The sequence below is a fragment of the Podarcis erhardii genome (assembly GCF_964252035.2).
Source record: "Podarcis erhardii genome assembly, chromosome: 8".
Classification (NCBI taxonomy): Eukaryota; Metazoa; Chordata; class Lepidosauria; order Squamata; family Lacertidae; genus Podarcis; species Podarcis erhardii.
The window spans coordinates 59,074,387-59,100,074 of NC_138499.1; the positions used below are offsets into that span (position 1 = coordinate 59,074,387).

Below are 25,688 nucleotides of genomic sequence, written 5' to 3' on the forward strand. Positions count from 1 at the left end.
AAGTGCCTGAAACTATTTTAATGTGGTTGGGCTCCACAGAGGGGCTCTAATGTTCTCTTAAGTGAATCACCACATACAAAATGTCCACATCAAAGCCAGAAGACCACAGAAAGGCATGGATTGGTGGACATTTCAGGTGTGAATACACATACCATGTAGAAAATAAAAAATAATTGGTTCTGCTAAGCCTATGGTTAACAACTGGAAGCTGGAAACTTAACTGTCATTGCAACTCTAAGACATATGACAATATTTTTTGCCAACTGTTCTGTACTAGATTTTTTTGTCCCTTCAAGGAAAATACTAAAGGGGTCTCCAAGGTTCAAGGAAACCTCCTCTTAAAAACATAAATATGTGTTAGCTAAGCCCTAGAATCATGAAGTGACAGATTTAAAAGGAAATTTCTGAGTTGGGTGTGATTGGTGAATTCAGTGGGCCTTTATCCATTCTGCCACATCAACACTGGACCTGCTTTCATGATTAGCCATGCAGACTTTTAAAACTAACGTGAAAGTGAACTGAAGACTGGAAAAATGAGAAACCAAAACTGGCAGATTCGTCCACTGCTAAGCTCTCACAAATGATTTCAAATTAGATTATATATTTTTTAGTGAATTGACTTTGAAAATTTCAAATAATAAAGGTTGCTTAACTTACAGATTGTTTAGGGGGGAAACCCATGTCCCTCTTCGTCACCTGAAACAATCTGAGGCATCTAAGATGCTTCAGGATGAACCACGAGATTCCTGGCATAACCAGGTTATGGTGGCTTAACTCCCTCAATCCTTGGCTCAGCAAGGACCCAGCTAGCTGATCTGAGCCTGTTGGATGTTAAGCCCTGAAAAAGGGCATTTCCCCTTTGCTCAGCCAGAGGCTAAACAGAATAACTATACACTGGTTTGCCTTACACTGCTTACTTTATGCCAGCTTCTTGTGTATAGGATTTCTCCTTTCATCCGTGTTTGAAAGTGAACTTTGCATATTTAATTCCACTACATTCTACTGCATGCAGAATTAAAGCAAAACATTTATAGCTGCAAATCCCTCTTTTCATTTGGATAACCACACCTTCATAAATTCCACAACACTAGTTATTTTATATGAACCAGATAGTCACCCTTCACCCTAATACTTACTAACTTTAGATCCTTGGAGGAAAGCTTTGTAAACCACTGGTTGTATTCCAGGGCAGCAACTATTGGTATTAAATCCCTAGGGGGGGAAAGTACCACATATTGAGAAAAATAAAAATTATAAGCAATGCATGAGAGCACTCAACTTGGTAAAATGTTTTATCTTTATGAGAAGCTGCAATTGTCAGGTTTACAGGCTACGTTCACATGCAGAAAAGATTGACCCTTGATAGGTTAGTAAAAAGGGTGGAAGTCTTTGTCCAGTACCAGACTATGTATTGCAAACATTCTATTTTAGGAAATATTATAATCTCTCTTTTTAGCAATACTTACTGATTATGTAAGCTGGTTTTTGGAATATGCATCATACCTGGTCTTTTGTTTTTTGTGTGTGTGAGAGAGAAAGAGAGAGCCCTGTGTGTGTGTGATGTTTTAGTATTTCAAGCCAAAGTACCTGAAACGTGTAATAATTACAATTTTAGAGAGCTTTGTAAATGTGTAGATCTGCAATAAAAAGTAGGTGGTAAGAGGGAATGCAAACAATTCTGTTTAGTCTGGTTTTTCAGACTGGTCATATTAGATTGGGCATTTTATATTCATTAAAAAGTGAGCACCTGTTTAGAATGCGGTTTCAGCTACTGAATTGCATTTGGTTTTTTATCAGCTTGTGTCACATTTAATCAGTGTAGTAATCATAATTGAGTGCTAAAGGCTTTTAGGCAGCTAGATGATTTAACATAATCCTATGACTGAACGAATCCAACACGCATCTCTTCCAGTCACCTTTTACTCTAAAGATACTGGTGTCTTGTGAAAAGATAATAAAACTTTCCACACGGCCTCTCCTCTAATTGTAAAGGATTTTAAAAGTAAAACCCTAGGATGAAATTCATTCCTTTAATCCTAGACTCCTTAATTTGATATGCTATCCCTCTGTCAGTTTCTCCCTTAAATTAATACCAACAAAGGCATGCTGTTAGATGCTTCCATACTAACTACAGCAAAATCGTATTAAGTGTTACCACAGCATTTAGTATGCTAGATAGCTCAAAATAGATCTTTAACATTCCTGATCCATACAATAGGACCTTAAAGTTCTAGTTCTCTATAAAGCAATTACTCTGAAAGAAAATGGTTTGTACTAAAATTGGTCTGAGTTTTAAAAGTAAATTTTCATCTATTTTCTTCCTGATATTTTATTCTCAATTTTTTTATCTGATACATATGTTTTTATGTATACAACATCTCCTCTAAATGTCTAGCCCAAACCAGTACATGTCTACTCAGAAGTAAGTGGACAGTGTGTTCAGTGGAGCTTACTCCCAAGTAAGTCTGCATATGTTTTTGGCCGTAATTCTATGGTTACTTCAGACTGAACACATGTAGGAGGTTTCGTTGTTGTTTTGGTCTATGCACCACATAAAATGACTGTTCAGTGTTGCGCCTATTAACAACGTTGTGTGCTATAAAATACAGAATGTGTATGGTTCCTGGTTCCCTCGGGAGGAAGGGCAGGATAACTATAAATAAGTTTCAGATAGGAAATAAGGTTTATTTTGTATTGGCTTACACTAAAAGCTAAAACTAAATGTGAGAAAGGTATACATTAGCTCACTTCAGATGTGACTGGCAAACCAGTGATTGGCCATTGTGAACAGGATTTGGGCTCATGCAGTCTCTCCTTGCCTTCAATACCTCCCTCCCTGGTTTGAACAAACTGTAGCTTTGCTGTGTTTCCGCCACCCCAATCAGGCAAATTATGGTTTGTGCATAATGAGATGACAAAGGGTCATGAGCACCCTCAGCCAGTATGAACTGGTGTCTGATCATGGCCACTATGATTAGAATCCAAAGATCTATCTTAGGTACGCCTGATGATTTTCCCAGAGACACTTCCTTGAGTGTGCCAAGTGCTGACAACAGGCTGACATACAGTTTTAAATCCCCACAAAGCTATCTTACTATTTATACTTGTGAAAAGATTTCTGCTCCACAGTCCTGCATTGCATGATATTCTTCCAGTTTGCAATTATTTCCTAGTCACTGAAATTCTGACCAGACGTACAACATCAAACACCATATACATTTTTGTTATCATAATCTAATGCCAGTATCCTAACTGTGCCACAGATACAGACATATTAACTGTCCCAAGAACAAATAAACAGTAGCCTGCCATCTGAACATAAGAACAGCTTTCTGGAGCAGGCCAATGGGCCATTTAGAGCAGCAGCCAACTCGCTGCCTAAGGGAAGCCTGCACACAAGACCTGACAACAAGAGCACGTTCTCCTTTTGTGGCTTCCATCAACTAGTTTTCAGAAGTGAGCTGCCTCCAGCCAGGGAGGCAGAGCGTAGCCACTGAGCTACAGGGAGCACCATGTGGGAGTGTTTTCTGTGGTAGTGAATTGCACCCTTTAAGTGCAATCAAGAAAGTGTTTTGGATGGGAGCATAGCAGCAGTTGCATCATCTCAAACACTGCAGATGATTATAGTAAGGTTACCAGATTTTTTTCAGTGAATCCGGGGACACTTTTCAACTTCCTACTAAACAAATGGATTTGGTCAGGGGATGATTTGTAAATCCGGGGACTGTCTCCGGGAAACGGGGACGTCTGGTAATCTTATAGAGGCATCAAAGCAAGCTCACAATGTCACCACTAGACCCAAGCATTGCTCTACATTTCAACAGTATACTGAAAAAGTAAGGTTTACAGATGCACGCAATACTGAGTGCTGTGAAAGTAGCACGGCATATTGCTTTCGGCCATGAACAGTTTTTGGAATGTCTCGGGTGCTTACCTGTGGTCGAGATGACTAAAATCTTGTAAATTCAGCTCCCTGGTATCTTGAGTCAGATAGATTGTATCAACATCCTGGTTGGGAAAAAAAGCACAACGAAATATATTTTACAGCCGGGATGGTAGAAAGGTGGTGTTTGGGTTTGGTTAGGGCTTTTATAAAATAAAATAAATAAAACCCCTCTGTCTTTGCACAGCTAGGTGAAAATAAAACTCTGCCAATGAGATTTCTGTACTTACCCACTGAACTTCTTCCCTATATGGAAAACCAAGCCAGTCACAAACACACGCATACATTTGAGAAAAACCTCCTAGAAACAAAAGAAGCAACACAAACCATTTGTCTCCTTTGGGAATTGGTACTTCAAGCTGATGCACATATCTTAAAGACTCGGTATATTTTCCTGTCCTCTGAGCACAAACATGCTGCAGGCACAATATGAAGCTAGCTGAGTCTAGACCACGTTGCCTGTAATGTACAGCAGGGCACAATGACGTACAAAAATAGCACCTTCCCAAGCCAGTCGCAACAGCACTCTACTCTAACTATACCTTAGAGCTAATTATACCTTTACCAAAAAGCCAAGCCTCTCCTAGAAATAGAATTAAGCCTACCATAAATAGAATACTGTTTCCCAGCACTGGCGATTATACTTTTGTACATTTCAGTCTAAAAAAAAACATGCACACTCACCACATGGTCCTAACTCTGCCACGGTTTGGCTATCCCACAATGTCTGGAGATTAGCCAGTCTTTCTGGCGGATCCATAATTACTTTTTTCATTATCCTTCTGCATGCAAGAGGAAAATGCACATCTGAATTAGAACACAGGTGAAAATGTAGCCTACCCATATTTGGGTGGAATTCAATGTATGTAGTGCTAAGGAGATTGTTCTGCCAGTGCAAGCATTTCCATGTGTTGCTCTGGATTCTGCTAACATAACCAAGTAGCTGAATTCAGCCCTTTATAAATTTAAAACATTTCTACGGCATCCTCCATAACAATTACAACTATATAAATAATAAGTTAATTAAAACCTAATACAATAAACCACAATTATTGAGGCACATGATGTGCCTCAATGTGCTCTATTGCTTTTATATTTTTTAACAGTTTTTAAACGTCACACACACAGAGACACACACAAACAGATGGGTAAATGCCCTGGTCTCCTTTGGGAGGAAGGGTGGGTAAATAAAACAAATAACCATAATAAAAGACAACAGATGACAAAACAGACTGAGGGATTATGTAAATTCAAACACTTGGATACATAAAAACATCTTAACTTGGTACTGAAAAGATTGCAAAATAGACAGCAGGGATACTCCTTTCTGAGAGGGCATTCCACAGCCAGGGCACCATCACAGAGAAAGCCTTTCCCTATTGTGATTACGTAAGGAAAGCAGCTGGAATATGGCCTCATGGGAAAGTTAAAACACAGGAGGGATGGAATGGCAAGAGGTGCTCCTTCAGCTACTTTATTTATTATACTTATCTACATTAAGTGCAGATAAAGGTAAATTGAAGAAGTTAAGCTTTCGGTTTCTTTCCCCCCCATTAATCACACTTCAGATTTATTACATTGGTACTTGCAACAATCAGAGCTTTCCTGGAGTGAAGTGGTTGTTGAACACCTCTCTGCTAGGTCAAAGGGCTGGTTCAACCCACACACTGAACCATGTGAGAAGTGTCCTCAGTCAAGTATATTGTGTCAACCAAGTGATTGCAGAAGTAATTCTCTGCAATTCCTGTGATCACAGTAACTTGGATGTAACAGTCACAAAAACTGTTGGTGATGATTTATTGATCAGGTATATGCTGCAGGCTTGTCCACAGGAACCATAGATTGGAGTGATATCCAAAGTGGGCAAACTATGGTTACTGCTAAAACTGCACTTTTTGTCTCCAAATCATAATCTGAAACCCACTTCAAGCCATGGATGTCCGAATCCTGATGGGGTCACACATACACATACACATACACATACACATACACATACACATACACATACACATACACATACACATACACATACACAAATATAAAGAGAATCTGGCTGACTAATTGAATATCAAATATATGCTACAGTTTCCCCAATGAGTACCTACACAGGAGACAGACCAGGGAATATCCTCCTAAGGCATGTTCCAACATGTGCCAAAACTTCATGCACATCTTCAGATGAAGTCAACTTCATAGAAATGTTGCATTTCTCAGTTTCTACAATCAGCTGCATAACGAAGTAGGGGAAAAAAGGTTTCTTCTGCATACCATTTCAATAATAAATATTATGATGAAAATCTAATAACACTATCATAAAAAACCCCAATCCAAGTAATAATCTATGTTCCTAGAAATGTGTTTGCTTCATCAACCACTAAAGCTGCATATTCATGCCGAAACAGCGCTGTAACAATACTGTTGGTGTTATCAGATCAAAAAGTCTTGATTGTGGTGGTTACCACCTGGCCATCTTACAAACCTAAAGGTAAAGGTAAAGGGACCCCTGACCATTAGGTCCAGTCGTGGACGACTCTGGGGTTGCGGCGCTCATCTCGTTTTACTGGCCGAGGGAGCCGGTGTACAGCTTCTGGGTCATGTGGCCAGCATGACTAAGCCGCTTCTGGCGAACCAGAGCAGCGCACAGAAATGCCGTTTACCTTCCTGCCGGAGCAGTACCTATTAATCTACTTGCCCTTTTTTTGGCGTGCTTTCAAACTGCTAGGTTGGCAGGAGCAGGGACTGAGCAACGGGAGCTCACCCCATTGCGGGGATTTGAACCGCCGACCTTCTGATCGGCAAGCCCTAGGCTCTGTGGTTTAACCCACAGTGCCACCCGTGTCCCATCTTACAAACCTAGCAAGGAACTAACACAGGATGCTAGACTGAGTAGACTTGAATGGGCTTTGGTTTGAGGTACCAGGGCCATTCTTGTGTTAGTTCCTTACAAACCTAGCAAGGAACTAACACAAGAACAGCCCTGGTACATCAAACCAAAGCCCATTCAAGTCTGTTCAGTCTAGCATCCTGTTCTCACAGTGGCCAACCAGATGCCCATTGTACACCCACAAGCAGGACTTGAGCAGAGGATTTGAGAATGGGGCTGTATCAGCACATCACTGCACCAGTCTCTTGAGAGAGACGAATGTGCAGAGATCACCGCAACTGATACCTTCCCACTCGTGTGAAACGTGTGTATGTAAGAAACTCTTTGTTCAACCTCCAGGACAAAACAGTGCTAAACTATGCCAATCTGATGTATAGGCACAGAAAAAACTGGTGACACCTTTACTTTAAAAAAGAGACTACTAAAAAAAAGTAAACAATTGGATTTATATAGGCCACTTTAGAATCGAATTGTTTGGCGCCTATGTGATCCAATTTTGACTTTTGTATATGTGGCTGTAGGCACTCCAATATATCAAGTGAAATATGGTCCTAGCACTTTCAAGAGAGATATTTGAAGATTGATACACTCCATCTTCTCTACTAATTAATCCTGTGCCCCACTTTAAACATACTGACAAGTAACGGTTGTGTGTAGGGTCTGAAACTTGAATACTCCCTGCTTCCTTTGTACACTATGGATCCCTTCCCGACTTCCTGGTTTGAGACAAACCTAGTCTGTTGTTACATCTGAACATGGCAGACCACCATAAATAGAAACCATAATTTGGTATCTTGTTTATGGTTTGTGAAAATCTTGGGTTTGCCCAGAAATGTCATAGCAAACTATGATTTGCTATGAAGCAAGAAGCCAGGGAGGGAATTGGTGTGTGTGTGTGTGTGTGTGTGTGTGTGTATGTGTGTGTGTAGGATGAAGGAAGTGTGGGTATCTCGAGACATAGGCTCATCAGTCAAACCACATTTAGATATATTACATCTGAACTGACTCAATGCTTTTCTTTGAGAGGGTAACACATGGGAAAAGGATGTATGGGAATGCAAACACATGGATTTTTACATGAAAGCTTTGCAAGTTGCAGACTAAGTTGAGACCTCTGTGTATAGGGTGGTATATAAATTCAAATAAATAAATAAATAAATAAATAAATTCCTGTCTCCTCCTTCTGGAATACTCATGCAATATTTTCAGATTCTGCATTCACAAACATATTTTTGCCAAGAAAGAATTAAGTGACATTGGATTCCCCCCCACAAAAAAAAATCTTTTATGAAAGCAAACATACATTCAGTACAAAGCCAAGTCAATCTGATTTATTGTGCTCCAAGTTACAAACTCATCCCCTGCCCCCAATTTAGTATCTACACCTGCTTGCAAATAAAGAACTGTATCCAATTGGTGTGCCTTTGCTGACAGAAGACGCTTTAGTCCCACAACCCCTTCTAGTATAATAGCAATCAAGGCAATCTTTGGCAATTCCCTACCCCCTGCCCGCCCACCATAATCTTCCCTTCTCTTCCTCATGGTGTTCTCCAAAAGATCCCAGAACCCTCTGGAGCAGATTTTTGGAACATATGGTAGGGGAAGTGAACACCCCAAGATTGCTTCAATTCCTATTCCATCAGCAAAAGGCTCTGCTGGAAACCTCCACTTATGTCAGCAGAGGAACACCAATCGGTAATAAGCTATTATCAACATAATTCAGACAAGGCTGGTATTCCATGCACATTTCTTTCTCCATTGCTTTCACCTAAATTAGTATTGGAAAACGGGGGTGGGAGAGCACAGCTGCCTAATTAGAACATTTCTAATCTGCTATATAGGATTACTGCTTCATTAAATATATTCATAACTGAAATATTCACCTGGCCTGGTTTATTGCAGGTGATTCCTTGGATTTCCAAGTAGCTGAAAGTTAGTTCTAGCTGTAATTCAAACAGAAAATTACTTCGCTTTATATCGAAACACAGCGGTAAAAGCACACCAAGCAAAGATTAAACTATTCTATACAGAATGAGCACCCAGCCAAGTATCCATTAATAAAACACATGTCCTTAGCTAGTGCCTTCCCATTGTTTTGGACTACAATGCCATCAGCCCTAGCCAGCACAGTAATAGGGTAGTTATGAACTTTAAGCTTAAAGGCTCAACTCATCTAAGGAGGTTTCTAGTTAGCTAAGTATGATGGATCCTCTATTTTCCAAGAACCAAACCATGGACCCCCTACTTTTGAAAATTTTGGTATCTCTATTGTAGTTTTTGTTATGTGAATGGTTCCATGGAGCCCCTGGGTGGGCTACACAAATCCCCAATTGGGAACTGTTAGGTTGTGGATGAACATATCAGACGACACAGCGATTCTTCAAACAGCTCTTGTTTATTCACAGGCCAGAGCAGAACTGAACTGAAGGGTTCAGTCAGCCTGCTTATATAGAGCTCCAGTACAATGTAACTGTAACAATTTTCTAAAACTATCCAATCACTGAACGTCACTTTCGATCCCTTATTTGCATAACTATCTACAGTATCCCCCTGCTGGCCGAGGGTGAGAACTTCAGTACATAACAGGAACCACTAGTCTAAGGAACAAAACACATGCAAGATAATGAGCCTGAAGATGAACTTAATAATGAATCATTCGGAGTTCTACCCCAAATGAATTTAATTCACAATTAGTTCACTTTGAAATTATGGGAACTACTTTCGTGCATAGTTCTAAGATTTTTGAACTCATTTGTTAAACCAGATTTGTTCATTGCAAGCACTGGTTAAGCAAGTTCTAAGTTTATTTATGAACAGCGTTGAGTGTTTATTCCTTTAAAAAGGGATAGAGTTTCTATCTTACAGCAAGCGGGGGAGGGGAAACAGAACCTCTCCTCCAGCAGAAAACTTACTGCAACTGTATTAATTTGCAGATTGAAAGAACAAATTTGCATTGATCGTATTTTTCTGTGTGGCTCAGCTTTTCTTTTTTGGGGAAAAGAGATCTGGTATTTTTTTCAGCAGTGTTAAATGTATTTGACTATATTCTTATACTTCCTAATGTAACACCAAAAATATTTGGCATGTTTACGAGAATTCAAATTTGGGTAAAATTACTATACTATAACTTTCATATTAATATTACTATACTAATATTTCTATACTACAATTAAACTGTGACTAAAATGTGCGCATATATATGTATGTATGAGAATATATATATATTCTCATATATATATATATATATATATATATATATATATATGAGAATACATACATATTTTCTCAGGAAAGAGAAAATCAAGCTTCACTCATGTTTTATTTTGTAAGTCTTTCTGAATTTGTTTTGTATAAAAGCAGAAACAAGGACATCTGCCAACATCATGTTAGCCAGAGTCCATATGGAATGAACGATTATCTCCAGATACAAATTCATCATCTGCAAAGAGCACTGGAGTCTTTCCTCTGCCAAGACAATCAGTTCCAATTGTCAAGAGAATCAAAGCATTTCATGGAATATGCTGTTAGACAAGTCATAAGATGCAATTTCGGTCTCTAGAGAACAGCAGACACTATTCCACTGATAATAAGTAATGTGGCACAGCAGGCTGTATAACATTCATGTTTTTAAGCTGCAGATACAACTCAGATTGCCAATGAATTCGGGGGGGGGGGGGATTCAACCCAGCAGCAGGTTTTGGCCCGAACAAATCAAACCCATGATACTGTTGAGAAAGGGATACCCACCGAATTATTTGGTGAGTCTCTATATAGATCTCCCCTGTTGTGTCAAGATGGTGAAGGATGGGGAGGTCCCAGCACTCACAGTGAAGATGGCAGCAGCAACAAGCCCGGGCATTGCACTAATGCCATCAGACGTCTGTACCAAGGTCTCAAAAGCATCAAGTTTTCAGAAGTTGTCGCCTCACAAATTTTATTGAATAATGTACCCAAAAAGAGGATTGTTTGATGGAATTATCTTAATACTTGCAGAGTAGTTTAACCCAGTGTTTCCCAACCTTTGGTCTCCAGCTGTTTATGGACTACAATTCCCATCATCCCTGACCACTGGGTCTTGCTAGCTAAGGATGATGGGAGTTGTAGTCCAAAAACAGCTAGAGGCCAAAGGTTGGGAAACACTGGTTTAACCAGCTATAAGTGATATTCATTATAGTACTCACCTGCAGACATAGCACTAGACAATGGGCCTGTTTATAAATTGCATAAATATATGTAGATGAGCTGAGGAGGAACTTCAACTCTTGTTTGAGACACAACCCCATGCCACATCCAGTTGAAAAATGTGAATCCAAAGATTATTTAATACAAATATTCACATTTCGATTCATGGTAATCAAGTTTAGAAAACTAATATATACAACCATTGTAGAGGCTAGTTTATCATGTATCTGGATTTAAAATAACAATATGTGTTTGTGAAACGGCGGTTATTGGATAGCTTTTGTTTTATTATGCATTTTTGTGTTCTCATTTTGTACTTTTACGCTGTGAACCATCCTGTGATCTTCATATGAAGGGCAGTACAGTCGTACCTTGGTTCTCGAATTTAATCTGTTCCAGGAGTTCAGTTTCTGATTGGCTACAAGAGCTTCCTGCATCCAATCAGAAGCCATGGAAGGTGAGTAGGATATTTGGCTTCCAAAAAAAGTTCGCAAACTGGAACACTCACTTCTGGGTTTGGGAGCTGATTTGTTCAACAACTAAGGTGTTCAACTACCAAGGTACCACTGTATAAAAAATTAATTACTACTACTACTACTACTACTACTACTACTACTACAGATGATCCTTTAAGAGATCTACTTTGCCAATAGTTTAGAGTGTTAATACAAAGAGTTAAAAAATATTGTAATGGCATGCTAAATTGGCTTCCAGGATACTCAGACAGCTACTTTACAAGTTCAAAAAGGACAGGCAAAAAAAAAAAAAAAAAAGGGGGGAAATCCATCCTTTAAAAAAGTTTGGTAAACTAGGCACTATGTAAAATTAAAAGAACCCAACAAAAAGCACAGCAATACAAAGCTTTTCCTGCTAAATTAAATGCAATAGGGCTGTGATCTCTTAGGACTCCATTTCCCAACAGCCTCTGCTACTCTGTCTGTATTCTCTGACCTCTGGGGCGGAGGGCTGAGTTTCTGGGGAAAGGAGGGGAAGCAGGGAGAGAAAGAGAAAAAGTAGGTAAAGTGGTGGAGCCTGAGAGTGGGTCTGTGGGGGCTGGCGAAGCACCACTGGAGATTCAGAAGTGGGAGGAAAAGAGTAAATCCAGCAGTTTTGAAACAAAGGTAGCCCTGGCTTTGTTTCTAGGCAAAAGGACTCTGTAAAAAAAAAGCCTTGAAGCAAGTCCTTTAAAGTCTGAAGTTGTGCAGACAGTTGTGTTCCGTTGAATTGATAAACACTGAAGCTCCCACATGAACAACATTAACTTAAAAAGTGAAATTTACCATGCTACTGGACTGAAAAATGCCTTACCTTGGTAGGAATACGAGAAGTTAACAGAAAGGCCCGGCATGATGTTAGCACCTACAAAGGAAAGAGCAAAAGTTGAAGTCAATGTTTAGCTGTTTTAAAATAAATGTCTACAGCATGACATAAACTCTTGTTACCAACAGGTAATTTTATAAACCAATCTTTGCTCAGGATGCAAGTCACGGTGAATTCGTTGGTATTGGCATCCAGATGAACATGCACAGGTGAGCAGCCGTTTATCTGACGGTTTGTAAGTACTGTAAAAAATATACTTCCATCACTGATATTTTCAACTGACTAAATCTTATACATGCTTGGAATGATAACAGACCCCACCACCAGACCTTCTTTGAGTCTAACTGGACATTACTGGGAGCAAGTGGTTGGCCAATGACCCACATCTTCCCTGAAAGATATGATGACTTCACTGTGCCCTGGGCATCATTTTCATGATGCAGGGAAACAATGAAAGTGTTGATGTCATATGACAAGTTTCTTGGATGCTACTGGGAATATTCAGCAGGTACATTAAAGTTTGCTCCCATACCATGTTGAATGCTACTAGTGCATTTTGTTTTCAAACTGCAAAAAAAAATTGTCCCTCCACATTTACCAACAACTTGAAATACCTTTTTTCTATTAATCTCTAAGGAGAATTAGGTTTCCATGAGACCCCAGGATTATCAAAACATTTGCAGAATCTTCAAAGTGAACAACAGGATTGTAGTATCAACATTTCCAAGATGAAAAGATTAACTACAATGCCAGCAGTAAGTGCTATTCATTATGGTAATGTATTAAAAATAGATTAACTATTTTTTTAAAGAGAAGAATTCATGTCATCCACAAGAACTGAGCATGGTACAAAGACTCTGTCACATGTTAGTTATGAGAAGGAAAGTTCCATGCATTGAAAGGGATCAGAGCAAGACCACTGAACTTGCCCTCAGTCATGTGCACAATTGATGTCCGCAATAAGGCAGCCATGAAGGCATCTTAGGGTGCCAAACATATCAAGAGGTAGTCAGTTGAATAACCTTGCCTCTCCAACACAGTCTCCACCTTCAGGTGAGTAACAACTGAAATGAGTTTTAGACACAGGATCCTCTGCTGTACAAAGTAACTCTCCCACAATCCTCTGTGCTCATACATGTGAAGACTTACCCAATTTAGACCCAGTCCCAGCACCAACTCTTCTTGCTGCAAGATAAATCCCTTAATAACAGCTGCTATGAAGTTCCCACCCTGCAGGAATTCAACGCTACAATAGCTAAAACTGAGGAGGGAACATTCTGCTCCACTCTGACAATGTCATGCTCTCTCCAGCAGGGGGAACAAACCCATCAGACATAAACAAGGAAGAATCACAGTGGCCCAGGCCATCCCTTTCAAGCAGGGATGGATAATTTACCCACTATGAAATCCACAAGGTGCATATGTGGAGCTCAGTGACAGAAGGTTGTTATACCATACCTCCAAACTACTTTAATTAACTTTCAATGAAAAATATAGTTCTGCAGAGAAGCTATTGGAAAACTGATTATGGAGTGATTTAACACACATGCTTTACATTCATGGGATGAGCCTCAGGATTATTCCATTGTCACAAGGTTGCATAAACTGCTGACACTGGACCTGTTCCCAGATGGCTCTATTAACAGCAACACACTGCCTTCCACAGAATTAAGTCAGTCTGAGAGAACTATGAAAACAACCGTTTTAGGTTGTCATGAAAGGATGGACAGTATGTGGTTTTTTATTGATTCATGGAAAACCATTGTAGAACCTTTAATGCTAAAGAATCTTCATTCTGTTCTATTCCAAAATTTGGCTTGGTCACTTTCAGAGCCATGTAAATATGTCAATTTTAGCCAACTATTAAGGGATCACACAGGAAACAGCATCAAGGGGCCTATTTTGCACTTTGTAAGTCATATCTTATCAAGTATTTATTGTAATCAATCATACCTACTCACATAAAATTCAGACCACCTGTGGTCAACTAAGATAAGAGGGGATAGATAGATAGAGATATAGATATATGTCAACTGAGGCACAGAAAGAGAGTCTACTCATTATTAAAGGCCAGGAATAGCTCAGTTGGTGGAGCATGAGACTCTTAATCTCAGGGCTGTGGGTTGAAGCCCCACCCTGGGCAAAAGATCCCTAAATTGCAGGGAGTTATGGCCTCTTCAAACTCTGCAATTCTATGACCTATGATCATAACGTAAAAATAATTGATTGTTCATCTCTTGTATTACACACACTACCTTTTTCCTAGATGCTATGATTTTGGTTGTCTGTATTCACCAATGTTTTGAAGCTAGTCTCAAATCCCCAAATTAAAAGCATACCCTAGCAACTGTAGCTTTATCCATCCATGATTAAGATAAGCAGTAATGTAACTTTTAACAGTGGGTAGGCGTAGGTATGATTTCATGCAAGAAAGGGGGGCGAGCATATCATCCTGCTTGTGATTCCTTAACTGTGGTTAAAATATTAGGATCTCCACAGACACCAAAGACTCCTAGTTTCAGACACATCTGAATCAATTAGTCAACTGCTTTAGCAGAGGCAAACCACCAAATTCCCCATCTAATTCCCAGCAGCATCTTTGTATCTCCTTCAATGTAGGACAAGCAATTTACTATTACAGTAACTGTTTATCACAAAAGTTATCAACATTATTCTGCGCACAGCTGTAATTTGTTTCATAGCTAAACAAGGATCTGCTACTGCTTAGCAAGGATAACATGTGACTCCTATCATGATGTGCAATATTTGAGCCCCTAAGATTAAACCTAACTGAAACACAACAAAAACAGTTTACTGTATAAATGCATCATGGCCAAGTGTCTATCAGTGTATACAATGTTCTGCAATAATTTGAATTGATAGGTCTTTTAACTAATTTTAAATATTTTGCTCATGTGTGTATTTAAACAACAGAATAGGGATAAATTAATGCAGTAACGTCCTTAGATGCTCCCAGGAGTATTTGGAAGGTGACTTGGATAGGTACCAGCAAGCACATAACAATGAGCTGTGACCTGCATGCACAATGGCATATTTTATTGATGCCAACCTTATATGAGGCAACAAATGTCAGTCAGGCAGCTGCTTAACATCACACAATGAAACTTCAAACTGCCCTTGAGGTACAAGACTAATGGTAACCGTTAAAAAACTGCATTGGTGAATTAGATGTGTATTTTTCTAAACAACATCAACTCTAAACTGTCTGTCTTCCAGCCTCTGAAAAACTCTGGTGTGTTAATTATTTTAATGTATTGTTCCTTTTTTCATGAGCCATTACTTGTTCATTTTTAAAATATATTATGGCTTTAGGGTGCATTTGCATGTAGAACCAGTATGGTGCAGTGGTTAGTGTGTTGGACTAGGACTTGGACGACCAGGGTTCAAATCACTACTCAATCATGAAACTTGATGGCTGACCTTGGGCCACTTAGTCTTTCAAACTTATCTCCCTCCTTTCACAAAGTTGTTATGCATGGAGAGAAAACAGAGGGAGGGGGGAGAGACAGTTTGAGCATATAGCCCCAATCCTGGCCCAAATGCACTGGCTGCCAATTAGTTTCTGGAGCCAATGCATAGTGCTGGTTTTGACCTATAAAGCCTTTAACAGCTCAGGACCTCAATACCTCAAGTACTGCCTCTCCTCATATGAACTGAACCGGACCCTGTGATCATCCTCTGAGGCCCTTCTTCGTGTGCCTCCTCCAGAAGACGTCTGGAGGATAGCAACTGACTGTTGATGGGAACAGATAATTGCTAGAACCCCGGTGCTTTAAAACTTGCACTGGCTACCTATACTTGCACTGGTCTGAGTTCAAGGTCCTTGTATTAATTTGCAAGGCTCTTAACTAGAGTCCAGGATTCCTCAAGCACTGCCTAATCTCTCATATCCCTGCCCGATCAGTGAAGTCTGTGGGGGAGTCACTGTTAGTGGTCCTTCGTGGTTCAGGTGGATGATCCACCAGTGATCAGTACTGTGGGCCTAATTTTATGGAAATCCGTTCTGGTTGAGGTCAGACAGGCCTTCTCCCTGTTGAACTCCTGTCACTCAATGAAGACTTTTTTTTTATTCTAGCAGGCATTTTAACAGGTCTGATTTTATAGCAATAACTGATTTTTTACCTTTTCTGTATTGTAGTCTCCACACACCGCTCACAACCGTAGTATATAAATTGTTTAATTAATTAAAAATTCATTGCCTATAGGGATGTCACAGGCAGCATGAATAGGAGTTTATAGCGCAATTCAGAACCAGTAAAATCACTGGGAAATTGGAAAAGGGCTTGTGCTGTGTTTTGCACTACCACCCCTTCCCCCTGCATTTCATGAACTCTCAGTTTAGATCTTAAAAATATATTGCATGCTTACATTTTTCAATTTTCTAGAAAATAAAAAACTTAATTATTAGTTTCATTCCTGTTGTGAAAAAATCCTGCAAATGTTTTACTAAAGGCAATGCATATGTCATTTCAACACAACCCAATGCATTGAATAAGCCATAATAAAAAGCATATGCATATAAAATTTATCGATGCGCTTATCACTTTTGGTAATGCTATAAAAACTGTAATGGTCAGAACAATACATTTCACTGTAGCACCACAGCTTCCTTACATTACATTACTCAGCTCCCCCCTCAATTCCTAATTTACTACCTTTCCTTTTGACTTTTACATGCTTTTCTTAATCACGTGTTTTTCTCCTACACAGCAGTACAATCTTTGAACCAAAATTTTAAAAATCCTTCCAGTAGCACCTTAGAGACCAATTAAGTTTGTTATTGGTATGAGCTTCTGTGTGCATGCACACTTCTTCAGATACACTAAAACAGAAATCACCAGACCCTTATATATAGTGAGAGGGTGGGGAGGGGTATTACTCAGAAGGGTGGTGGGAATGGGTGATTGGCTGATAGGTGTGGTAAACCTGTTGACGACTGTTAACGACTGCAATTGGTCTTACAGGAAAAAGCAAAGGGTGAGATGGCAAAAAATAGCTTTATCTTGTATAATGAGATAAGAATCCAATGTCTCTATTCAGACCAGTCTCTCCATGGTTTTAAGTTTGGTAATAAGTTGCAATTCAGCAACTTCTCTTTCCAGTGTATTTCTGAAATTCTTTTGTAATAAGACAGCTGCTTTGTACAGAATGTCCTGGGAGATTGAAGTGTTCTCCTACTGGTTTCTCTCTTGTGATTTCTGATGTCAGATTTATGTCCATTTATTGTTTGGCGTAGGGTTTGGCCTGTTTGCCCAATATAGAGAGCTGAAGGGCACTGTTGGCATATACAATGTTAGAAGATGAGCAATTAAATAGTCCTGAGATGGTATGTTTGATGTTGTTGGGGCCAGGAATGGTGTTGTCCAGGTGTATGTCGCAGCAAAGTTGGCATCTGGGTTTATTGCAGGATCTGGTACCACTGTCCATGTTAAGTCTGGTTGTTGTATTATTGTGGGTGAGGAATTGTTTAAGATTGGGTGGCTGTCTGTAGGCAATGAAAGGTCTTCCTCCCAGAGCTGGAAGAAGAGAACTGTCATTGTCTAGGAGAGGTTGTAGATCTCTGATGATGCATTGAACTGTTTTAACTTGGGAGCTGTATGTGATTACTAGTGGTGTTCTGTTATTTTCTTTTTTGGGTCTGTCTTGCAGCAAGTTCTCTTTGAACCATTTGCTATGTGCCAGGAGGTTCTTTATTCCTGAGCAAGTCACAAAGGTGCTGTTTTCAACTGGAGGCTTATAATAGGACTTCTATACATGCTTACCCAATAATAAGTTTTACTTCTGAGTGGACATGCCTAGATTACATTGCTAATCTTGAAACTCAAGGTTCATTGAAATTGCATTGGAGTATTACCTATATCTATCTTAATAAATTAAAAAATTGTCCAGTAGCACCTTAGAGACCAACTAAATTTGTTCTGGGTATAAGCTTTCGTGTGCATGCACACTTCTTCAGAACACACTTCTGCCTGCACACAAAAGCTTATACCCAGAACAAATTTAGCCGGTCTCTAAGGTGCTACTGGACAATTTAATTCTTTTATTTATTTTGACTGCGTCAAACCAACACGGCTACCTACCTGAATCTATATCTATCTTATTTTACTTACTTCAGAACTATTTTAGTTTTTATCATCATGTCTGTTTTAGATGAGACACATCTGCCATTTTCACTTGCGTCCTTAGCATTGGATAATTTCTAATTAAGTGATTTCTTATTATCTATGCATCAAGATTGGAGTGGCAGTTTGAAACTCAATTTGTCCTTGGAGCAACACGACTGCTTCTCCACCTATTTCAATCAAGCATGTTTACAACTTGTGGAAAACTGTCTCCTCACCCCATGTTGTCATTCTAGTTTTAAAAATTCCAGAAGGTGACAAGAACGTCTGTGCTAACCCTCCTCTATCACCCAAAGACATCACATTTCATTCTACTGCTCCTATTCAACACCCCCCTAAATGGGATAGAAAAAGTTCTCATCACCCATGTCTATCTTTCAAATAAATTAGCTTATGCCTGCCCATTTCCCCTTGGCACAAATCCAAGGTGAAAACACACTAAGGCTTTGTCTAGACTAAGGATTTGCCTTTCATATCTGCTTACCAGAGTGATTGTATTGGTTTGCACCTTTAGTACAAAAGCACTTGGCTGCTGCTGGCATTGGTGCCAATCTAATGTAGGCTGCCTGTGCAAATTTAAAAAGAGACTGTGATCCTTTGCCATTTAAAATGGAATGGAACTTTGTCAAACATCTCTGAGATCAGGATTTCAGCCTAGATAACTTGTCATGCAAGCAGAACAAGTACCAATGCAATTGGTGCACAGGCTTCAACCCATGAATGGGAGAAGTAAGAATGAATACTGCTTTAGAGTATTTACATAGCAAGCTTCTCTCTCAACTGTGAAGCAACGCTTTCAGCCAAATGGGCAGTCATTCCCACATCCAGCTGGGTGTACTTTTTATTCAAAGGGGAACTTCCGCTGGCTGTTAATCTGGATACAGCCGCAGCAAATTTCCACCAGGCAAATGTGGAAATGACTATGCTTTTGACTTATACCATGCATCCAAGCCACTCTGAGTAAGCCCCAGCGTCTGTGGTTGAAGCAACGGTTCTGCATCACAAAATACAGGTTTGAGCCCCAGCATCATTTTAGAATATATGTTCCACATGAATTGCCGAGATTATTCTGTGAAGAGATTGTTAGAGAGAAGATCCATCTTTAAGAAAGATTAGACTAAGGTGGCCTTCCAGAGTCTGTAATCACCTGCAGGGGTGCCAACTTGAATAAAATGGGGGGGGGCCCTCAGGTAAGCCCCACCCCACATAATTGATCACAATTATTGATAACATACACCATTTAAATGACAATGTCGATCAATTTGAATGGCAATGTCCAGGCCCCTCAAATATTTTTTTTTTTGGGGGGGGAGGGACCTTGCTAGAAGTTGGCTCTTAAGATCCCCTGAATATTTAATTTTATGTATTTTTTCCTGATTTTGTTAAATCAAGTGAGATCTCTGGTCTACCCAGCATAGAATTGTGTAAGAAGCAACTCTCAGACAGAGGCTATTCGCAGCCCCATGTGATCCTTTAACTGAATATTTTAGAAACTGACCATGGGAGCTTCCTGCATGCAAAAACATGATCCCTCTACAAATCACAGAACTAGTAACAGAAAACTTTTTCCTCCATCTTTTTGGATACATCTGTTTCTTTCTGTACATAGATATGAGACATTCAGATTGATATTTCTTAAAACTTATTCCAGGCACACATAATATTATTATGCTGGCCAAAAGTTGCATTCCAGTCCTTGAAGGTAACCAGAGGACTAATACACAATTATAACAAGTACGACATTGCTTACAACATTTTAAATATAAACTTCCTTGTGAGCACTTGACCTAAAAAGAGAGGTAAAAACAAGTAAGTGAAGCAGCAACATGGGCTGTAGCCTCATACATGTCATACTCGTACTTTTTCGGGTCCCAACTTTCTCTTTTTTCTTTTCTTTTTTAAAATGGGAGACCACCATAAATGACTGCATTGTTGCTTTATTATTGACTAGTTTTAAGATTTGTATGTAGTTGTGAATCAAATGTATTTGAAGTGTGTGCATACAGAACCAAAATCACAGTTGTTTTCCATAGGAAGAGTCAAGTATACATTTTACTGAGGACCAGGCAGATATTAATGAAGGGTTTATATTTAGTTCCTTGCCTACTTCACTAACTTTCTATCTAGATCTGTAAACAGCTGACAGTTTCACTAGCAGATAAGACTGAAAAATAGTCTCGTGCACACAGTATGCAGTTTTGGTTCTATACAAAAAGGAGTCCAGCAATATATTTTGCTTATTCAGTATTTTTCCTCACCCAATTCCTTATTTTTCTCTGATTGTAGATGTCAGTGTCAGTATTTTACAAACCATACTAGGCTGCTGAATGACAGACTTGCTGAGCTTAAAATATTGTGGAGGAGGCATGAAGTCAGCATATGAGAATTTAAGTGGAAACTGAATGTTCAATAAGTGAAGAATACAGTAATTATTCCAAGCACCCTTTTGTTGTTCAGTCTATAAAATAGTCAGTACTCGAGCCAAAGAACCTATCTTATTTTTCCAGCATTGCAGGACTAACAAAACGAATGAAGTTTGGTATTTTCCTAGAAATAATCCATAGAAAGTCCACCAGTTCACTCTTCTACATAATAAATTTAGAAATCATTAAAAAGTAGAAGAGAAGACATCTGCTTATGCAGGTTGAACACAAGAGCTTGTAAAAATACAGGGATGTTAGTGGGAATGTTGATTTCATAATCAGGCCTCTTCCACAGGGACAGGATCCCTAGTAACAGCAAGAAACTTAATCAAAGTCTTCTAGCATTCCTGGTCCTTTTTCTGTTTTCAATGGCTAACATTTTGGCACTGTGTGCCCTGCAGGAAGGTACCCCAGAGCCAGGGAGGGCACATGCCATCAGCTCCCAGTTGGCCTGAGAGGAGTCAGGTCACCCTTCATTTTATACCACCTTGGCAGAAAGGCAGTATAGATCGCCAATAAATAAATAATGGTAAAGGGCAATTATCTTTCTATAGGCTAGAATCCCCATAGCATTTAAAGTTTTCGTGAAGATTTTTAATTTCTTTCATAAATATGTTTTACAGTAGTTTCTGTAGCACAATTCCTTCCAGCTCTTGAAGTCATCGTCTCATAGACTCAAGCACTGTTTACGCACAACAATCTGAGTACAGATTTGAAAACCAGCTGGTATTGATTAAGCAAACTTAAATCTAGTGATTAAACAGCACAAAAGTCAGACTGTAAACAACTTTTTTTTTTTTTTACTAGAACATTGTGTGATCAACGGCAAAGAAGCACAACAAAATATTTTTGGCTGCCTTCACAACTGCAACTTGTTTCGATCAGAATAAACTCTCCCGCTCTTACGTGACATGAACCAGATATCTGGTTAACAGTACATCAATGGTGTACTTTCAGACAGTCTGCAAGATCACAGTTAAGGTCTTTTCCAGAACAAAAAAATGGCCAAGACAAAGATAATGCTCATCGCATTCTTCACTGCTGCACTGGGTACATGGCTGAAAAGGATGTAAATATGAGGTTTACACATTTTCCATGTCAAGAAATTTCTATTTACGGTAAGTTAGTACAAATGCACCAACGTTTTAAATTTGATGCCTTTCAAGACAGACTTCCAAGAGAAAACATAAGGCAGCCATCCATCAGCTTACAACTCCAATCAGCCCCAGCAAGCAGTGCCAATGGTTAGGAATCGGGAGAGTTTTAGTCTAAAACATCTGGGAGGCACCATGCTGAAGATGGCTGACATTAGGAAAAAGCAAATATCCAATTATGGTTTGCTTGGTTTCTCCGGTTCCCACAATACAATGACAGCAACAAAGGCTTCCTTTCTTTTCACTCAATTCATCCACAAATAAAATGACTCACTTTGCAGCCAAACAGGGCACTGGCACTTTACTTGTTCACAAGTAAAACACAACAAAGTTCTGGTGCGCTATAGCAACTAACAATGATAGGTGGTACCAGATGGAAGCAGGTGGATGATTGCTGCACTTGCCAATTCTGGATATTCTTTACTAACTGAATGAAATCCGAAACTTTGGTAATGTTAGTTGCTGAAATTGCACTTTTAAGGTTGTGTTACAAGAAAGCTCAAGGAAGTGTTACTGCAATTTGTATCTTAATTCCAGTGACTCTGCGTCCATAGTGAACGCTGATTGTATCCACTGCATTTCCTCACACAGATTCTGAAGAAGATGGGCACCAAATCTTTCAATAAACTGTTGTACATGTTGCAGAATATCTGCTTCGATAAAAGCAAAACTTTACTGTTTTATCTTTCTCAGAAAACTGGGCAACAGTTGGAAACATGAATAGAATTTTCTGAACCACAGCTCAAACCAGAGTTTCAGCATTGTTTTCAACATTCTTTGATGTTGAGAAAGAGGACAAGTTATCATCACACCATTATGCTTGCGTTTTCTTACCAAAAAATAAGTATCCATTAATTCCAGAAGGATTCAACTGTCACTCATCTTCTGTCTCTTCTCTCACGTCCTTCTACTTTCATCACTTTCCTGTCTTTCTGTGTCACCTGCTTGTGTCTTTCTGCCTTCCTACCTTCTTGCACTGTCATTTGCTGTTCTCTCTTGCCCAGATTCCTGGATCTGACCAGTGGCCCCAATCTATGGCTCCCAGATCAGGCCAGTTCAGTGTGTGCCACATGGGAATGAGGATGTTGTGGCACCCCTGCTCCTTATAACTCTCACATCCTGCAGCCAGACTTCTGTCATCACCTTCTAGGCCCCCAGATACTCTCATGATGGCAACCACTGAGCAACCAAGCTACCTACTGCAGTAGACACTTCTGAATTCTAGTTCTCGGCATAATTCCATTTTTTGGAGAAGTCTAGAAAGCCATAGAAAGTACAGTGGTATATCGGATTGAGAACTTAATTCATTCTGGAGGTCCGTTCTTAACCTGAAGCTTTTCTTAACCTGAGGTACCACTTTAGCTAATGGGGCCTCCCGCTGCCACCGCCACACAATTTCTGTTCTCATCCTGAAGCAAAGTTCTTAACCTGAGGTACTATTTCTAGGTTAGCGGAATCTGTAACCTGAAGCATCTGTAACCCGAGGTACCACTATATCAAGAAAGTGAATAGAGTCTTTACACTCCACAGAGATCTTCCTTGCTACAGGCATAGAAAGGTGGGGTGTATGGCTGGACAGAAATCTCTCTTATTGAAAAAGGTTCTTGCAACTCATGGAAATTGATAGAATGAGTGTCTCATCAGAAGTATGTGTTCTAGCTCAGATGCCACATATAGCGCTCCTTTGGTTTGGTCAGCCTTAACTGGAGTCCAACATGGCAGCAACACCTTTGCCATGACCTACCTGGAATAGCCTCACAACCCACCTGTTTGTCCCAACCCACTGGTTGAAGACCAAAGGTCTAATGTCTCTGTGGGTATGCAAATCCTCTCACCACCACAGCTTTCCAGATGTCTCTCCCAGCCAGTTAAAGCTGAAAAGAGTTATGTAAAAGTTTAACATGCTTCTGTTTGCCCTTCAAAAGTAACAGGGAGTTCTACTAAAGATGGGTTGTAGTTCTTTTAATTAAAATGGGAGTCAGCATCTAGAACAGGCACCCCCAAACTCAGCCCTCCAGATGCTTTGGGACTACAATTCCCATCATCCCTGACTGCTGGCCCTGTTAGCTAGGGATGATGGGAGTTGTAGTTCCCAAACACCTGGAGGCCCGAGTTTGGGGGGTGCCTGATCTAGAGCATGCAGCTACCACAGTACTAACATAACTTTCTATTCCAGTAATAGCTGCAGAAAGGTAGGTTTAGCAGGTATATCTGTACAGGGCCCAGAGCCAGCATAGGCACAAGATTCTGAGCTCTCTCTCTTTTTTTTTAAAAAAAGTTGCTAGCCATTTGAATGAATGAAAGATATGAAACTAAAGGCACAGGCACTATTTGGGGGGAGAGGAAGGCTTTGTGAGATATGAGCCTGTTTCTGCCTTTCAGTGTTTTAAGCCAATGACTGAAGTCAGATCTAAATTAGAATCAGACAAATGAGCCCAAAATGGCCTGAACATGAAGAAAGGACTTCCGGGGTTATTTGCAAGCTTTTTGTGTGTCTTCTTTGGTGTCTCTTAATTCAGGCAATGGAAAAGTGATGTCAGGTTTATTCTGATCCTCTTTTTTGAGGGATGGGGGGTGCCTTCCTTGGTACAAAAGTGATTGTTGCCCAGAAAAATAATAATTGAGAAATCTAGGGTTTTAAGTGTAGTTGTGACTCTTGGTTTGCTCTTTATTTTTCTGAGTGAATCAATGTCAGAAGAAATCTCTTATTTGAAAGCATTGTTTTATAGTCAGTTCCAGGAAGAAATATTGAGTTTCTACACAGCAGGTGGCATCCACAATGCATCGTGTGTTCTACCGACTAGCTCACTATACTTTATCAGGTAATTGTTCATATGACTCCTATTTCTGAACTATGCACTACATCTAAAGAGTGAACTTTGAGCTCACCATTTACCATATTCATGCTTTGTCATTCAAGGTACAGACTGGGAAGACTTTTTAATAAAAGACAAATCACACATTCATGACACTTGGAAGACATAACCAGAGTTTAATCAACGAGCTTAAAAGGTAATTGGAAGAGAGGTCGTATCACTTTCTGAAGACGTGCCAACTTGTCTTGGCATACACTAAAAATCCTATTAACTCAGATGCAGAATAAAAGGACAAACGAACTTGGCGGGTATCAGGATTACATCATTACTGGGAATCACTTTGTGAAGGAAAATCCACCTAGTTATTGAAGTGTTCAATTTCTCTGTGGCCTGTAAACACAGGGTGAAGTGACTAGTGAAACATACCTGATGATACAATATAAAAGCAGTCACTTACCTGGTACATGTTTGTATCTTGGTAATGCTGCCCAATATTACAATTTTTGTTACCGGTCTGACTTGCTTTTTGCAAATCTGTTAATTAAATTTCAACTTGGAAAGTAGATAACGCCAGTCGTACAACTGAAAATTAGCACTGAGGCTAAAGGAGGCTAATGTTTCTAGCTAGCTTAATAAACATGGATTAATTACCAGAATGGTAACTGAGGTCTGTTGCTGGTTCTTTTCTTAAAAGAGTTTTCTGAAACACCTTAAAGGCTAACAAATGTATCTTAGCATAAGCTTTTGTGGACTAGAGCTCACCAGATGCACAGAAACTGAAATGCAAAGAAACATGAAACAAAAAATAAAATAATAATAAAAC

General features: G+C 39.5%; 1 protein-coding gene across 1 annotated transcript in view; it reads right to left on the minus strand.

Moving 5' to 3' along the window:
* Positions 1–25,688, minus strand: part of CARMIL1 (capping protein regulator and myosin 1 linker 1) — a 133,509-nt gene that overhangs the window by 70,766 nt on the left and 37,055 nt on the right. Inside the window, exons 3-9 of the mRNA XM_081873347.1 lie at positions 12,318–12,368; positions 8,711–8,770; positions 6,049–6,170; positions 4,628–4,725; positions 4,174–4,244; positions 3,935–4,008; positions 1,137–1,212 (exon numbers count right to left, since the gene is read on the minus strand). Of these exons, the coding sequence (XP_081729473.1) occupies positions 1,137–1,212; positions 3,935–4,008; positions 4,174–4,244; positions 4,628–4,725; positions 6,049–6,170; positions 8,711–8,770; positions 12,318–12,368 (552 nt within the window). The remainder of the gene's footprint in view (positions 1–1,136; positions 1,213–3,934; positions 4,009–4,173; positions 4,245–4,627; positions 4,726–6,048; positions 6,171–8,710; positions 8,771–12,317; positions 12,369–25,688) is intronic.